The following is a 13,910-nucleotide window of genomic DNA, read 5'->3' on the forward strand; positions in this document are numbered from 1 at the left end:
TCTCAAAATATGTGCAACCAGTGCTATAACTATTGTCAGAAGGACTGTACATTTTCCTTCCTGACTGCAGCAGTTTAAAAAGCCATTGTGCACTCTTTTCCTCACTCAGTCTTGGACTTTTTTTTATGCACAATTCCTTAGATTCTGCAGAGGCAGAGGAAATTTCCCTAATGAAAAAAACCCAAACCTAAGGATAGCAACAAAACGTTACATCAAAATAGAACAATATCCCCATGGATTTAGCCTCTTATATTGGTTAGGGGAAAGACTATTTTTAAGCATTTTTTGCTTTCAAAAATCCTTGAAATTTCATTACTCCAGTGAGTAAGGCAACATCTAAAGAAACTCCAAAGCAGAAGACCATTTTCCTGTACCCTACAGTCCCATAGTATGCACTGTGCTCTCAAACCTTGAATTTTCCATAACAACACAGGTAACAAACTGTTCTGCAAGACTGCATATTTGCAGTTTATTTTATCGATGATAATTTTGACAAACTAGGAAGCTTTGCATACACACTCAGTACAATTAGCAGAAAATAGTCCCTCAAAGCTCAGGGGAGCTCTACAGAAGGAAACCTAACTGATGAGACACAAAATCTTGACCATGAATTTCAAGCCAGGGCTACTTTTTTCTTGAGAACTGTACTCCCATAGCCTATAATTCTTTCCTTTGGCACACAGCTATGCAATAAATTATCAATATAGAATTTTAACTGCTTGTTTGGGGGAGTCAAGTAGAACTGAATCACATTCCTCATCTTATCTTACCCCTGGATGGCGGAGGGAAGGAAGTTCTCCTACTTTTAAACTCTGTTTTCAGACATTAAGCTATTAAATCTCTCCGACTCACACGACCACAGCATGCTGCTGGATAATTTTCATTGTTAGATCAGCTGTACTCAGGCCAAATCTCAAACTGCTGACCTTTTTTCTATGCATTTTTTCATCTTTATGTCCAGTTTCCTTGCTCTTGCCTTCTCCTTGATGCTGAATTAAAATAATGTTTTCTTTACAAGGAAAATATGTATTTTCTTTCAAGCTTACTTGTAATACACAAAAGAAGGTAACCCCAGATGCCACACTAGACGTTAATTTCTGTGTCTTTAACATGGCTCCACCTCTGCTCTATGCTATGATTTTTTTGTGCCTTTATACATGACTTGAATTTTGTAGGATAAATAACAAAAGCAAGGGAAGGGAAAGCTCAGAGAAAACTCTGAGCTACAGCAGCTAGCACAGAAAGTTTCACTCATGCTACTGGAAAACTGGTGTGCTGTGTCTGGTAGCCAGTTGTCCCTCTTCCCTTATACACGGCGCAGATTTGTGGACACACAGCTTATAAGACCCAGAAAGGACTTCACTTGATAAAATCAGCAACTCCTGTGGCTACCTCTGGGTTGGAGGAAGGCTTAGGAGATGAAGTATTGTCTTCTTTTCAACATGTCTCCAGACCCTAATGAGTGCATTTAAACTCCTCCAGCTATTCCACAGCTAGAGCGGAGGCATACACACACTTTTCAATCAGGAAAAGTGAAAGAAAACCACAAAACCCTAATACACGGGTATTAACTAATTATCTAATACTCAGCATTTAAACTAAAATGTTAACGTAACTCTGTACCTGATTGGGCACAGTACATACACGCCAATTCTGTACCTACTTAACTAGCATAGCAACCCTCATTAGCAATTAACTTCAAACAAGACATTGCCCATATGGTTGTAAAATATTTAACCACACAATGAAGCAGGGGCACCATATTGGGGCAGAGCCAAACTGCATGTCTGTTATGACAATTCATTGGATCTGAAAGGAAGGGAAAGCAATTATCTGTTTGAAGTCACCTCCAATTTAGAAAAACGTGAGTTTTAACCTACTGACTATTTAGCTTGCTAAGGAGTTCTTTTGTAATTTCTGACTAAAAATAAACGGATAAAAGAATGCAATAGGGAAGCACATGGTGTTTACAGGCCTAATACCAGGCCCTGCTGTAGGTACCGTATCACCAGACCTATCTTTTCTTCTCTTCCATGTGAAGGTAAATACCTCCCTCAGTGGGAGAAAGAATTGCCAAAAAGAAAAAAAAAAAAAAGACTGTAGGCTGCTAATCTGCCCATACTAGGCTGAACTCACCACTGCACTCCTTGCCATTACTCCATTTGTGGAGTTACCACCAAATGACTCAGTCGCAATTCCTTCTCTTGCTCTGGAGGGGAAAACACATGCTTGTGACATTCTGACATCCACCAGCTGATGGATGCAAACCTGCTTCATTCTGAAGACTTCCTTCACAGAGCTACAGACTGGTAAACCCAGTTAACACTTCACAGAGAAAACTAGTTCACAGATCACCAGGACAGACAGGAAGATGACCTGGGTCTACTCATGTGCTCACAGGGATCTATCTTTAGCCTTCATGCAGCAATGCAGACAAGTATAAACAGCAGCTCAAAATAAACTGCTGTGACTACTGCATTCTCTCTTCTATTTTGAATATTAGCAAACTCTAAGAACATTTTATTATCTTACTCACTCCTGCTCCATATTCTTCAGAAGAAAATAAAACTATATGGGGAATGTGGGAAAACAGAAAGGAAATAAATTAAAGTTTAAGATTTTTGAAATTTCAATAGTCCTCAAAATAACAGTGTAGAGTGTTTAATGAAAATAGTCACAAAATATGTGACTGTCAAAGATATTGTGGCATACTGCAATAAGCCTAAAATGACCACTAAATTTTATCTAGTTGAGAGGCATACCTGCCCATGGCAGGGAGGTTGGATCAGATTATCTCTAAGGTCCCTTCCACCTTAAGCCATTTTATGATTCCATTGTCTTGGTTCAGAGGCTTACTTACTTGTTTGGTTTTACTTTTACTTAAGGGTAAGAATATCACCGAATCATAGAATACCAGGTTGGAAGGGTCCTCAAGGATCAACTGGTTCAACTTTTCATGGCAAAAGCACAATCCAGATAAACGGTCCAGCACATTGTCCAACCGAATCTTAAAGATGTCCAATGTTGGGGACTCCACCACGTCCCTGGGGAGATTATTCCAATGGCTGATTGCTCTCATTGTAAAATGTTTTCCTCTTGTGTCTAACCAGAACCTCACCAGGAGTAATTTGTACCCATTATCCCTCATCTTCTCCATGTAACTCCTCATAAAATCAGAGTCACCATCATCTCTGTAGCCACCCTTTAAATATTGGAACAAGATGATAAGGTCTCCCCTAAGCCTTCTTTTCTCAAGGTTGAACAAATCCCGTTCTCTCAGCCTTTCCTCGTGCAGCAGCTTCACAGTCCTTGAATCATCTTTGTGGCCTTTCCCTGGATGCTCTCCAGCCTGTACACATCTTTTTTGTACAGCAGGGATCAAAACTGAAGACAGTATTCCAGGTGTGGCCTGGCAAGTGATGAACAGAGTGGGATGCTTTTACTGTGGGAAGTAAACTTTTGCATTCCTAAGTAAATCTTTGATTTGTGAGGGAGCGGATGGAAATACAGTAGCCAAAGATGTTTGAGATACAAGAGTAAGCACTAGTCAGGCATTACACATACATATGCACTTGCAGAAGTGGGTGAAAGTGGTAGAGGAGAAAGAGACTTTGAATTTCTGACTTTAGATTTTGATCTATCAATATACATATATAACATATAACTACTGGTACTTCTCTAGAACTTAAAAAGGAACTTTGAAACAAAAGTGGGGTTTTTTCATCCAGCTTTACTTCAGAAAGGAAATCAACAAGATTTCCACTACTTTGACCTGTGTATAGGTAAAACAGATTTCTTTCAGTCATATGGAGCATAAATATGGTTCTAAGAGTTGCTTCAAATTTAATATCTTCATTTTGTGTTCTAAAATGAATGTGGATTTAATACTTACTGTGTTTTTCTGAGAAACCATATCCTGGGGGAAAAAAAAGGAGAGAATAAAAATGTTTATTTATTTTTACTGGGAATTATTATTTCCAATAAAAATAACTGGTATATATATATGCACACACATACAGGTATGATCTTCACAACATAATCCGTATTTCCTGCTGCAGCAAATTCAAAGTAAAAGGACAGAACGGCATCAAGAAAAGTCTTAGTATTCCAGGCTAGGAAAAAATTAATGATTAAAACCCAAACTTATGTAAAGCAGTGCTCACACGATGAAGAAAGTTGTACTTACTGCTAACAGGAGTTTCTCAGGCTGGGCATACCCAGTCACATTCCAGGCATTTGTGAGACAAAATCCCTCAAAGCTGGAGATTTTTTTTTCTCTGAAAGAGCATCCTTAAGATACCTAGACCCCTTTTCCACCTGCATAGGCACAGACCAACACACTCTTCCTACATCCTAATTCTTCTCACCTCAAAATCTAAAGAGAGATATTGAAACTATGAGGCAGATGATAAACTAATGGGCTTGTAAACCAAACCTCAAAGATTTCCAGTTGCTGGTAAGTAACCTCCTCCTCCTTCTAGTGATGGCTTACATGTCCAGTGAACATCGCTTGGTGAAACTAAAGAGATCTCCAGGTAAGTCATGCTACAAATGTTAGATATAGACTTGTTTCTAATCAAAGTTATTGATATAACTTAATTCTGTGTGCTCTGACAGTCTAAGATGATTCTGCTTGAGCAACTTCATATGTGACAGCCTGAAATCCACTTGGACATCCACTGTATGGAAATGATTATGCCCATGCACCCTTTTCCTCAACAACAGACAAAATACCAGGGACCATCTAAAGAGGTTTAGCTCTGCAAATATGACTCTCTTCAAATCTGGATTATATATTTTTTTACATGCTTGGAACTAGGTTGTCCTGGAAAGATCATTGGGGAACTGAAGAGACAACTCTTGGGATAATTTCAGAATGGAAATACCGTATATAAAGTCAGGCTGCCTGAAGTTCACAGATCTTCCTGGTAGAAGTAAGAGCAGTCATGAGTACTGCCTTCATAACACTTAGGCTAGCCACTCTTCAGAGGCACACACAGCAGCCTAGATCTGGGTTAAGTAACAAATTCCTGAAAGGAAGGGGTCAAAAAACAAAACTGACCAAATCCGTCATAAACTTGAGAATAAAGAAACAAGAGTAGATGGTCAAAAGCACACATTAAGGTACCAAAATTGAAACAAAATTATTATTAACTTAAACTGTTTGAGCCAAATAAATTATCTCGTAACAAAAGTGATGGAAGGCTTAGACATCCGAAATACCACATATCTGAAAATTCTTATGTTTACGTAGCTAAGCAAGTGTCTCCAGGAGAGCTTTATCTACTGCAGATAAAGATCTTTCACAGCAGGGAGAAATCAACTCTTCTGAGAACTATCCAGCATCTAAGCCATGAAATGTGTCATGAACACCAACCTACCTATCTATAGGTCTCTGGCTACCTTCCGAAGTATTCCTAAGAAAGGTGTATTAGCATATTTGAACATCATCCAACAGTGAACTGCGGCTCAATTGCAGAAAACGTATCAAGCACATCAGGGTAGCACTGAACCACTCCCCACTGCTCTGCTTAAATTACTCTAACATTTGATCCAGAAGATCTCTTCTAAATGCTTGCAGCAACTTCCACCAAGGCTTCTGATCCCATAGTAAAATATGCTTGGGGCCTACATAGGCCATGGAGGTTATGCAAACAACTGGGAGACGAGGAAGAGATATGTGGCACTAACAGATATCCTAGCAAAAGAGAGATGAAGACAGATAATAGCTTTCTAGCCTTAAGTGACCCAGTGATGCACCAGTGTTCCCAGGTCCCCGGACTTGACCTTAAGTTTTACATTCTCTAAAAACTAATCAAACAAACAAACAAAGGAAAAAAAACCAACTAACCAACAAACAAAAAACCTCAGAGCTGACAGTGGAAAGACTTGCAAGTTCTGGGAATAATCAATCTGAAGTTTCAGCCTATGGATGGATGTAGCCCTGGAGGTCATTCAGCACTCCAATTATGGAGTAGGTGCTTGCATATATGTTTGGCACAAAATGCATAAATCAGAGCCATGCACAGAGGTCTTAACTGAGTAGAGACAAATAGAAGATGATTAGACTGTGCTTCCCAAACTCTGGCACATCCTTGGGAGAACCAAGAGGATCAGCACGCCAGAGTGACAGCATAAAAGAAAGGTAAAAATGTGTTAATAAAAAATAAAAATGCAAGATCTCTTTGCAGCCAGCTGTATTACCAATGCAGGATGAAAGGTTGTAGGCCTGCCACTCAGATTAGCGAGAAGAATGGAGGGTACACAAGTATGCCTTAGCACGTATCTGTATGGATAACCTCTTTGAGCAAATAGCGTGAGAGGTTCCAATTCTGAACGTGAATCTTTCTGCAGACCACCAACCGAAGAAAAGAAGTATGTGACACTAGACACATCGGATTAAAATCTGTGACACTGAGAGCAGGAAAGAGAAGGTGTGACAGAACAGAGCTTTTCTGGGAAAACAGAAGCAGACTCATGCAAAATTAAGACTAAACTTAATATTCTTATAGGATCAAGCGAGGCTGGAGAATTCCAGAAAGGATTTTTGGACACTGGTGGTGTAAAAAATATAAAGAAGTAAGGGGCAATAACTCAAAATAAGGAAAAAAAAACACAAAGCATGAAGAACACTGCTCTCAGTGAAGATAGAAAGAAAACAGATAATGTTAAAATCAGCAGTAGGTGACGATACACAGAATAAAAGTTGAAATGTGATCTAAACCAAAGAGAACCTGCATTAAGAAAGACAAAAACATCCACAATATGACTTGCATCCAGAAATGCAATTTTAAGACTTAAATGTATAGCATGTTATCCCACTACAAAAAAGAACAACAGGTCTATAAAAAGATTTGGTCTTTTTTACCTTGAAACAGCAATAAAACGGAGATCCTTGTACTACTCAGCACCCTGGAGATACAAATCTCACCTGACAGAAGTGCTTCAATAGTAGGATTAGGTGGCAATACAGTCTTTGTTCATCTGTCATTATTATAGGAAAAAAAAACCCCTGTCTTTTTACAGGTACTCAAAAGAGAAAGGAAAGAAAAATTCAGAATTGCACTTTCACTTCCAAGTCTAACCTTCTGAAGCAAAATCAGTACCATACTATGGACCTTTTTTTATAAAAAATAATTTATACTGTTCTAATTGTTACTGTTTTTCCTAGCAGTTGTTTTTCTTAGTATAATTTTGTTATGTAACTATCAGGAAATAACATTCAATGGAAGTTTCAGAAAAACACAGACAATTGCAGGACCAGGTATTCAAATACATTTCTGAAATGAAACAGATTTTGAAATGAAAACCTTACTTTGAGAGACTGAGCAGTGTCAGCATCGGTGTCATGGTAGAGTATAACATTATTAGCCATGTCAAAACTTTCACGCACACCCAGGTGATAGAACAGTGATGGTTGCTTAGAAATATCACTCATGTCCACAACTGCAACATCTGAAATGAGAAAGGAGGACAGTACTAAAAAAAAATAAATCTTAAAATCAATTTTATTTTTACACAAGATTTAAAATAAATCCTGAAATTGTACATACATTTGGACAGACCAAATCAATATATTCTAACAAGTGCAAGTAAATTTAACCATTCATTTAGAGATAAGAACCTACTCAAGAAATTCTCACAGTGTTATGGCAACTGGAAGGCATTACTTATGAAATCTGTTGGAGGCTTTGAGGTCCCTGCATCAGGAATATCTCAGGTGAAACAGCAGTTCTGCATTTCCTCTCTGAATTCCTAACAGCCTGAACTCCTAATAGGATGTAAGGGTCTAAACCTTCAAGTGGAACCTTTAAGAACAATAATGTAATAGAAAATTAGGGAAAAATGCAAGACCAAGTTTATGGTAAGAGGCTGAGGTTTAGAGAACAGGAAATTCCTAAACAGTAGAAAAAAAAAAATCACTGTGAAAGTTGACTCTTAAAAGCTACAGGGAAGATGTTCAAGGCGGCAAGGTGCAGGAATGAGGGGATTCAATCACAAGTAGCCAGAAAAAGACTTCTACTGCTCTTGGGTAGTATTTCAGTTAGAAAGAGAAGTAAAAAAAAATTATGTCAGTGGAAGATGTTGGAGAGCTAAAGACAAATATCCCATATTATGCAGAACAGATGAGATACAAAAAAGATTCTGAATTCCCCATTTCATATAAGATTCTTTCATGTAAGATTCTGAATGCCCCATTCTCATATAAGCCTAAAGGCCAATACATAGAGAAGAGGAAACTATGGAAGAGTACAGTTAATGGTGAGGTCTTTACATCCTCTACGTTACCAAGCAAATTTTGCTTTAAAGCATTTTAAAGGTCTGTATCTATACGTCTGGCTGTTTTCACCACTATGGGATACACAGATGAACCTAAATCCAAAGTGTTCATAAAGACTGGAGCCTTGGCACTGAAACCATAGAGTAGTCTGAGGTTCAAAACAGATTCCAGAGACTCAGTGTAACTGGGCAGTAAATCCTAGATCTCTGAAGGGGTAACAGACAGTTGTCTGGCAGAGAAGGGTGAGCTACTAGTAAACAACATATCTACAGGCAAGTCCATTTACCTGGACTTTACCAAGGTTACACATCACAAGAATCAACCCCCCACACTTAGCACGCAAGTTCTTGGAAAAGCCTGAAATGAATATACACTCCTGTACAATTCCATTAGGCTCTGCTAACACATCATGCTGGGGTCAGCCAATCCCTTAGGTTACTAACAGACTCCTTGTTAAAGCACAAGGAACATTTTGAGCCCAAAGACAATCACCTGTCTCAAGACTAAAACATAACCATTCAAGAGCAAAAACAAATAAACCCAAAACATCCCAAACAAAAAAAAAAAAAAAAACACAAAAACACAAACACAGCCACTTCCCCCTAAAAAAAACCAAACCCCAACGCAAAATCATGATGTGAGAAAATCCCCTTATTCCTGTGGAATCTCAAATCCTGCACCATCTACTGATGATCCTTCTATCTCCTGTTTAGCCAGCTCTCTAGAGCATGGATATACTTCTTACTATACTGCATGCTCCAGGGTCACAGAAGCTGAGCTGGCTTGAAGCAGTAAACCCCAGCTCCATAAACACATCCAAATTCAGGATACTCCACTATAATAAAATCATTTTTGAAATATAAATTATCTATAAAACAAAAGCTCAGACAAACCAACAAGCAGACTTAGAATCAAATACTGTCTAGGAAAAATGAATTAAGTCTAAGAGTTTGAACTGTTTTCAATGGTTGTGTAAGCTGTTTTTGTGGGACCAGAGTGCTGTGAAATCAAAACCACCACCCTGGTAAGAGAATTTAGACAATGTGTTCATGTAGCACAGAGATATCCCATTTTACAATACAATGTGGGCAATGATTCGTAACAGCATTTATTGAAACAAGGCTATACACAGGTCACTGTCATGTAGTAATCTAGAACTGAAATTTGTCTTCTGTTGACTGCTGCTAGTTAACAGTGTTAGTACTAGAAACACATTAAATGCACATAAGAACAGAAGTAAGCATCTGCATTAAAAAGAGTAATTATTCATCACATAGGTCTTCATTCATACTGATAAAAGATTTATGAGAATTAATTTTTCTTGTTTATTCACATCTCATGAACACAGGTGTGACTAAGGTAAAAATAAATAATAAAAAACACACATTGAAGACTAGGAGAGATAAGATAGTATCACAAAACATGCAAGCAAGTGAATAAAAAGCCCCAGGAAGATAATTGAATGGATCCAGTCTGTTCATGGGAATCAAGGGATGACATAGAAGCAAATGACAGCAGACAGAGGCAGAGCATCAGAAGTGCTAGTGGCTGTGAACTAGAGCAGTGATGAGAAGCTGCATTCCCTAGGAGCACTCCAAGTTCCCCTTCCAGCAGGAACAGCAGCAGGCTTGGAGCAGGGAGGAAGGAGATCTTCTTACGAATCAGTTTTACTAATGTGCTAATGCAATGCAGCCTGAGTTCAGTGGGTCCAGGAAATGAATGCAAATTCAGGTGGAGAACAGAAGACCAGCAATGAATGCTTATTAAAGAAGAAGATCCCTAAGACATACCCAGTGCCTAAGGTGCTAAGAATACAGCGTTCAGCGTCACTGATCACTGAGTCTAAGCACACTCCCCAATACTAATATTTTCAGGGCTATACCTCTCTCCTTGTGGTAGGGAGTTCTGTAAACCACACAATAAGAAATGCTAATGTGACACCACAGATATCTTTCATCTATAGTTTTTTAAATCCAGACATGGGGCCTTGTACTTCAACCATATATTCAGTATCGCTTATAAGAAAGAGGGAAGAATTCCCTTAAACTTCCTGTGATACTTAAATATTAAAACACTAGTATTTGCTTTGCAAAGTTTGATTAATTAATAGAAACATAGGTCAATCATGCTTCATCCTCAACTCTCATCCTCCATACCGGGAAAGCCTGTTCAGCCAAACATACTTCTGGGCTCACCCATCCAAATTTGGGTTCAGTCTCCTCCATTATAGACAAGGGTGAAGCAAGAGCTACTGTCAGCTTTGAGCAAATCTTTTAACGAATGAGGAATTATATGCAATAATCACAGAATGGCCTAGGCTGGAAGGGACCTTAGAGATCATCTAGTCCAACCTCCCTGTCATGGGCAGGGACGCCTCTCAACTAGATCATGATACTCAATATTGAAACTTTTCACATAGGTTTGAAAGACCGATGGTTTCCTATGTTCAGAAGGAAAGAGAGCAGGGGATGGTACAGCCCACCTGTAAGGACATTAAGGCTTCCAAGTGAAGAACACAGATCTTAACAATGCATCCACTAGAGGATGGAGGGGTGGGGATGTGCTTAGTGTTGCACATGACCAATTCTGGAACATGCTGGAAAAGAACATTTAAGTTCATTGCTTTGCTTCTGCACAGCAACACAAATTCAAAAGAACACACCCATAAAAATGTGTCCTTCCTCATTTTTTCTTAAGTATAAGAGATCTTATTGTTCTCTCATATCTGTGTGTAAGGTGGATTCATTCTGAAAACAGTTCTTTATCATGAACCCAAAAATTGATCTTACTTTGTTAAATATCTGATTGCAGTTCATTTGTCTAAGCTTTCATTTCTACTGTAAAACAACTGTGCTATCTGTATATATTTTTAGTGCTTTAAGGAAATTCATCAATATTACAAGTACAATCTTGATTAGGTCTCTGCATTGTTACAGCAGATGGCACATAAATAATTTCTTATACTACAGTCTACATATTTTAACACAAGCATGTCTTAAGAGACCAGACAGAGGAAGAAATAAATAACTGCGACATCTGAAACGAAAATTAGAGGTCATTACTTGTGGTAAAACAGGAGACTATGGGATTAATAAATAACTCAACAGGAAAAAATGTTATTACACAGGTTAATGCACCTGAAAGCATCATATAATTCAATGATCTAAGCACATTACAAGTCTTCATGTGATTCCTGTAAGATTTATGGCATTGCTAGCAACAATAAAAGGAAAAATTTGGCACAGAGTTTGGGGATTTGCGAGTTGAAAGTTGTAAACACAAGAAAATGAAGAAATGAGATATGCTGAAAGTTAAATGGAATCTAGGAGGCCTAACAGAAGAAGTTAGAAAATTCAGCCTACTTCCTACTTCAGAAAATGAAACACAAATATGCACACTGGAGGTGTGAATTTTTTTGACACAGTGAGGGCACCTCCTTTGGAAAAAGCATTGAGTTCACACATCAAAGGCAATGAGAACTCAAAGGATGGGAAACTTAAGATTTAAATCATGTATGAATCATATTAATTTGGGGGGAAAAAATGTTTCTGTCCACATCATATAGTAAGCGCTGAAGAAAAATCAGGGAGATTTTGGGTTTTATTAATGACACAAATCACAAATTGGAGAAAAAGGACAACTTTAATATTAACCAAATAATTTTTAATTCACTATTTTAAAAGAATTATTATATTGGGAAGACAGAAAAAATTAGATTCTGATTCATGCCCATTCTGATTATGAAATGAAACAAAATCTGAACTTAGCTATGTCTTACTTTTGGTGGCTCTAATGGATTTGTCAAATGCTTTAGGAATTCTGAAATCTAAGCATAAGATGGCAAAAATTCTGAAATGTGCTTGTCCGTTGTTTATCTTTTTGCTCAGGAAAAGGACTGCTGTAAATTGGCAATTTCAGGCATGTATTTTTTTATCAAAAACCGGGCAACACTTCTGACTTGTGTTCTCAGACTGAGCTTGTCATTTGCCTTTTACTCATTTGTGGCTTTCACCTTACCTTCACCTGTCACAGGTTTTATGCTAAAACATGGTCTACTGGTGAGACAAGTGCACCACATGGTGTATCAATTTTGCTCATCTCACCTAGCTAAATGAAAGGCAGGGGAAAAAAAGCTGAACAGTAAGGGTCCTTATTAAAGTCAACATTATTAGAACAGCAAACACAAGGGGAAAGTTAGACTTTTCTTTTGCACTTCTTGCTTCCTGTGCGTCAAATCTTGCTGTGTGTCAAATCTTCCCCATTAAGTCATTCTGCTTGTGAACGTGAAAATTGTGAATGTTGAAGAAGTAATGTTAACTATGTATTAGTTGAGCAGAAAAGCCATTCTTGGCTAAGGAAAGTTGGCAGTTTAACAGCTCTCCTGAAAGGACGAGGCAAATCCAGTCCTGTTGTTGCTAGGAAGCCAAAAACCCTTAAATTTTCTGATAAGTCTTTCCACTATATGGCAGCATTACTAACTGCAACAATTAGGACGATTGCTTTGCTCCACTTAACATACAAACGCATTAAAACTGGCAGTGTCCCACCCCCAGAGACAAATCTAGGAACATCTGTGTTAAGCAATGTCATCCAATTGGCACATCAAAGGCTGGATCCAGCTGATCCACTGCCTTTGTTTGAAAATCAGGCACATCCACATACAGAAGGAGGAGGAGGAAGAAGAGTTGACATCCAAGTCTATTTCTAACCACAGAATTTGGGTGTGTGCTAAAGAGTCCCTTCATGTGGCTCTGCAAAACATCTCCTCCTTCCTGCGCCCCCAGGAAGTTTGAGTGCTCAAACTCAAGCCTCAATTCCCATGGCAAAAAGGTGAAATACATCAGTTTTTAAACAACCAGAATGGTTAGGACTTACCAAGCAAAGCCATAGCCTGGATTACAGTTTGAAAGTGGAGATAAGGAAGCTGGTACACTTGTTTGTCATGTATAGATCACAAAAGTACCTCACGTGGGTTCCATTCAAACACCTGCCTCATTTCCTTTCACTTCCTCTTTGGGAAGGGAGAGAGGTAGGAGAGCATCTATCCACATTTAGTGGCTGGGCCAGCCCTAATCCTCCATAAACCAGTACAGCAACACAGAGCCTGAGAGCATTTTTATGTAGGGAAGAAATACAAAACAGATATTTATTTTAAATATTTACTTTAGTCCAGAAAGAAAGAAAGAAAACCAGAAAGAAACTTCTTGCCTGTGAGATCCGTTCTCACTTATAACCTTTTGTTCTTTCAATTTCAAATACCAGCCCTTGGCAACAACACTTGAAAGTTTTAGGCTATCTTAGCAACATATGACATCATAACATTCACTGTCAATCTCATCCAGCAAAATCAATTTTCAGGCTACAGAAAAAATTAGAAAATCATCAAAAACATCATCACAGACAAGACTGAGAGGCCAATGCTTATCTCTGGCTTTCATAATTCTGTATGAGTACCCATTTCATGCAACAAACTCCACAATAGAGTTATATTCAGACCCAGCCAGTACAGCCACTAATCATGTTAGCACTCTGGTATTACCTTACAGTCGTATGCAGATACTGTGACTCTCATACGCGGAACACACATTAAAAATAGAACTAGATGTATTGGGTTGGCTCAGCCGGATTT

At 38.4% G+C, this 13,910-nt stretch overlaps 1 protein-coding gene across 1 annotated transcript in view; it reads right to left on the reverse strand.

The window, feature by feature from the left end:
- MAP3K15 (mitogen-activated protein kinase kinase kinase 15) overlaps positions 1-7,438 on the reverse strand; it is a 57,930-nt gene extending 50,492 nt beyond the window's left edge. Inside the window, exons 1-2 of the mRNA XM_009867297.1 lie at positions 7,316-7,438; positions 3,893-3,916 (exon numbers count right to left, since the gene is read on the reverse strand). Coding sequence (XP_009865599.1) covers positions 3,893-3,916; positions 7,316-7,438 — 147 coding nt within the window. The remainder of the gene's footprint in view (positions 1-3,892; positions 3,917-7,315) is intronic.
- Positions 7,439-13,910: the final 6,472 nt, after the last annotated feature.

The sequence above is a fragment of the Apaloderma vittatum genome, unplaced genomic scaffold (assembly GCF_000703405.1).
Source record: "Apaloderma vittatum isolate BGI_N311 unplaced genomic scaffold, ASM70340v1 scaffold32533, whole genome shotgun sequence".
In the NCBI taxonomy this organism is placed as follows: domain Eukaryota; kingdom Metazoa; phylum Chordata; class Aves; order Trogoniformes; family Trogonidae; genus Apaloderma; species Apaloderma vittatum.